The following is a 4,360-nucleotide window of genomic DNA, read 5'->3' on the forward strand; positions in this document are numbered from 1 at the left end:
TTGTTTTTAGGTGGCTTACAATCTGGCTATAGCCGAAGAGCAGCTGCAGTTCGAACATCGCGATCTGCACTGGGGCAACGTTTTACTGAAAGAAGTGCCCAAAACCAAGACACTGAATTATAAACTGCAAGGTAACAACAGGCTAATTGATTCTGTAGTTTTAGTGGCAGAAGTTTCGTTTTTTAGGAAAAACCCACAGTTGCCCTTCCCATGGAGTTGAAGTTACACTAATCGATTTTACTCTATCTCGAATGACTCACAATGGTGTGACGACTTTTACTGATCTCGGAAAGGACCCCGATCTGTTTTTATCTGAAGGTGACTATCAATTTGACATTTATAGACTGATGAAGGAGAGAAACAAGTAAGTTTGTTCCTTTTGCATGCACTCCCAGCTACTTTTAATGTTGTGATTGCAGAAATGACTGGACAGCATTTACGCCTTATTCGAACATACTGTGGCTTCATTGTATTCTACGAAAAGCCATCAAGGGAGTCAGATATAAAAATCCCAAAAGCAAAGTACACCAGCGACCCATCAAACAGTTGCAGCTGTATGAATCTACAGTATCGTCCTTTAGTTCGGCACGTGAATTTGTATGTAAAATTTTTAAATTTTATGTTAATTTGTACTGAACATTTACCGTTTGATCAATCGCGTGTTTCATAACTTTTTTTATTGTTTTACAAAATAGGCGCTATACAGAACTTGATAAAGTGTGTCCGCTGTGCGAAGCAACATGTCCCTGTTTGTAGTTTATTTTAGAAGTAAAAAAGCAGTGACAAAACCTAAAATCAATGGAGAACTGAAATTGTTTTATACGAGTGAATAAATACATATTATGATATCCCCATTTTTTCAACAGCTGCTAAAAACTAAGACAGACGGGCGAATTGTTGTGTCAGTGCAATTAAAGCTAAAGGACTTTTTGCGATAAACAACGAATTGGCTTGGTGGCTTTGAGCCTGAATATCATCACTTTACTATGAACACTATACAACATATATCGGTCTGAGTGGCGTATTATTTACTCTACTTAGTGCAGGTTTGAAGCTTAACACCGTAGTAGGTGTAAGCGTTTTGGTGATCGCCCCATGAATCGGAAAAGAGCCACAAAAGGTCTTTTTATCCCCTTAATAAAGGCTATGGTAAATAGTGAGTGGGACGAAGAACATTTTTTTAAATACACAAAAATGACGAAGTCAGTTTTTTGGTTCACATGGATTAAGAATAAAATTACGACGTTGGGTAATCCAGCACTAACTCACACAAACTAAATAAAAATTTACGTTGTAAGCGCGTTTTTAGCAATTGAAACTCACTCACGGTACCGTGTTTCTTCTGCTAATAGAAATAGTTTTTGTAGCATTTTTTTTTAGTTTACTTTGTATGTTCCGAATTTTTATCGTAACTCTTGAACATCGGAATATCTTGTTTCGTTGATAGTTCAACTGGAACGAGGCTAATTAATTTGGTGACGTAGATTAATTATGTAGGCTGAAGTGTTTTCGAATTTTTTGAGCACTTAGTATTGAGATAACACTTATCAACTGTGTTATTGACAATGGGGATAACTGTTTATTGAACAACAAATTAATAAGCGGGTTTTACGTAGTCACTATACTCAACCGACGATATCTTCTTTATTATACTACACAAGCACTTTTTATTTGCATATTATGAAGCTCCTTACGCTTTAATGTTAATTGAACTTAAAAAAGATGCATGATAAATTTTTAATTTTCGGGGGTAATTGCACAAGTGCTTCAAAATTACCGATAATTTTGCATGAAAGCTTGTTGTCTAAAAACTGCATGAGTTTATTTTCATATTGTGGCAAAAAAGCCCGACTCCGAAGGAGGAGGGCTTTTTCGTTGAGTGATAATTGCACACTGTGCAATTACCGCTGTAATTTTTCGATAATTGCACACTTCAAACGGACAGATTATCATACGAGGGAAATATTCACCGAAATTTGTCTACGGCTGGAGGTCGATTTCTCCAAAAAAATTAAAATCCTCCAAAACGCCTCGTTTTACCTTAAATAGAGATAAGTATAAAGAATCCATAAAACTTCAGTTGCTTGTCGGAAAATTAAACTAAGTTCAAGCTAAAACCGGTATAGATTAGGGAGCTTTCTGCAAGCTGGGGCCCCATCCTCCATTTTCTACCCATTAATCCTCAACAAGTAAGGGCCACAATGACTCTATATTTCCTATCTAAGAACGCGATTCACACGACACTGTCGGCAGCAAACTGCGTATTCATATGCATTTTCGACAAAAAAGGTAAGGCTTGTGTAAGTAGTGAAGTAAGTAAAGTAAAGCAGATTCGAAATAATCCGACATTTTCAGCTCATTTTAAGCGGTTTTTGAACGATCACAATCCTTAACCGGCCATTCTTCGCCCAAAAACCGACGTCACCGGAAACGTTCTGATTCTTCCATTTCGAATAACCGCGAAATGGAACTACCTTATTGAAAACGACGCTAAACCCTTCCAAACCCGAAATAATCGACAATTCTGCACTCATCTTGAACATAAGTGTTTTGTCTTTTCTAAATCATGTGTGTTCTAATCTTGAAAGGAAGTAGATAACATTTCTCCTGCATAAACAACCGAAAGTCAGTCAGTATTAGCACTAGTTCAGCAGCAACCAGCGATCTTCAAAATGAGCATCTGGATAATCGCACTTTTCCTATCAGTGCTTCAACTGGCTGTAAGCAATTTCCGAAAATATCCTTCCTCTTGTAAATGATTTCCTTTAAAGGTGAGTGAAGATCTGCTGGTTCCGACTAGCAATGGCCTGATCAAGGGCCGAGTTGAACTCACCGAATTCACCAACCGAACCTATTTTGCTTTTTACGGGGTGCGATACGCACAACCGCCGGTTGGAAGTCTTCGCTTTCAGGTACTAGATTTCCATTTTTCCCCACTTTTCTGAGTCTAAGGGGACACATTCCAGGCCCCCGTCCCAGCGGAGCCTTGGAGCGACACATACGATGCAACGTACGAAAAAAACTACTGCTTCCAAGTGACGACTGATTCAGAAGGCGAAAATGAGGATTGCTTGTTCTTGAATGTCTTCTCATCCAAAGTGAGTGTGGAAGCGCGATTTTGAAGCTCAAAAAACCCCAAAAATTGCAATTTTAGAAGCCTGAACAAGGCTCCTTGGTGCCAGTGATGTTCTTCGTGCATGGAGGAGGGTTCAAGGAAGGCTCCGGCCTGGTAAATGCGGGATATGGCCCGGAATTTTTCATGGATTACAACGTGGTGCTGGTGTCCATCAACTACCGCCTAGGGCCTTTTGGTGGGTGAACCTCACCCCAAATTTCATTGATCTTCACCACTCAATATGCAGGTTTTCTTGCAACCAGCGACGGAATAATCCCGGGCAATGCTGGCCTGAAGGACGTCCATCAAGCTCTGCAGTGGGTCCATGAAAACATCGAATTCTTCGGCGGCGATCCGGAAAAAGTGACCATTTTCGGAAACAGCGCTGGATCGGCGTGCGTCTCCTACCAGCTCCTGCATCCTCAATCTCAAGGCCTATTTAGGGCGGCCATTCTACAGAGTGGCACCGCCCTCAATCCCTGGGCCTACCAGCGGGACCAGGAGTGGATTAGCTTCAGAACCGCTGCTTATATGAACGAAAAGTTCAATTCCTCTGAGCAGCTAAACTCCTCAGAGCTGCTGGAGTTTCTACTCGGAGCTGACGCCAGGGACATTGACGCTGCCTCCAAGTCGCTCTCCAATACTGTAAGTTTTGCAGCAGTTGTATAGACGGGAGTTCAGTGGGGAAACTTGCAGGAAAGTACTGCAAACCTGCAAATTCAGCAAGGATTCTACTATGGGCCCGTGATAGAAAGGCACGAGAACAGCCCGTTTTTAACCACCTTGCCCTATGAGGGTTTGAAGAATGGCGATTACCTTCAAGTGCCCATCATGATCGGCACTACTGCTGAAGAAGGCCTCTCTATGTTAACAGGTACTGTTCAAAGTACCTATGGACTTTTTACTTAAAAATGATGCAAATTGCAGACTATTTCCACTGGACACTAGCTGATTACGACAGCAACTTAAAGCTCCTGGTGCCCGCCGGTTTGCACATTTCAGACGAAAACCTGCAGGCTGAAGTGGGCGCGTTGATTAAACAGGAATACACACCAGACGCGCAGTTTCAGGACAACATTTTAGCAGGAATTCAGGTGCGTGATCTTTACACCCCCTCACCGACAACCAGTAAGACTTACAAACTTATTACAACTAATGGGTTTTTCGGGTTTTTAGGCCGTCGTTCGGTAGAATTTCTTCCTGACGTTTCGCAAGCACGAGTGGCTTGCATCTTCAGAAGTGGTT

The 4,360-nt window shown here is 41.4% G+C and overlaps 1 protein-coding gene and 1 long non-coding RNA gene across 2 annotated transcripts in view; both read left to right on the forward strand.

Annotated features, from left to right (window-relative positions):
- The first annotated feature begins 6 nt into the window (after window positions 1-6).
- On the forward strand, window positions 7-848 carry LOC109540156. Its single transcript, XR_007281922.1, has 3 exons — window positions 7-131; window positions 187-364; window positions 420-848. It is a non-coding gene; the product is annotated as an uncharacterized LOC109540156 (long non-coding RNA).
- Window positions 849-2,398: 1,550 nt separating this feature from the next.
- LOC109540204 (juvenile hormone esterase) overlaps window positions 2,399-4,360 on the forward strand; it is a 3,066-nt gene continuing 1,104 nt past the window's right edge. Inside the window, exons 1-7 of the mRNA XM_019908465.2 lie at window positions 2,399-2,720; window positions 2,772-2,912; window positions 2,967-3,098; window positions 3,155-3,311; window positions 3,363-3,760; window positions 3,812-3,989; window positions 4,043-4,209. Of these exons, the coding sequence (XP_019764024.2) occupies window positions 2,673-2,720; window positions 2,772-2,912; window positions 2,967-3,098; window positions 3,155-3,311; window positions 3,363-3,760; window positions 3,812-3,989; window positions 4,043-4,209 (1,221 nt within the window). The 5' untranslated portion in view covers window positions 2,399-2,672. The remainder of the gene's footprint in view (window positions 2,721-2,771; window positions 2,913-2,966; window positions 3,099-3,154; window positions 3,312-3,362; window positions 3,761-3,811; window positions 3,990-4,042; window positions 4,210-4,360) is intronic.

Source organism: Dendroctonus ponderosae, unplaced genomic scaffold (assembly GCF_020466585.1).
Source record: "Dendroctonus ponderosae isolate FM_Combo_2020 unplaced genomic scaffold, Dpon_F_20191213v2 Dpon_F_20191213_7, whole genome shotgun sequence".
In the NCBI taxonomy this organism is placed as follows: Eukaryota; Metazoa; Arthropoda; class Insecta; order Coleoptera; family Curculionidae; genus Dendroctonus; species Dendroctonus ponderosae.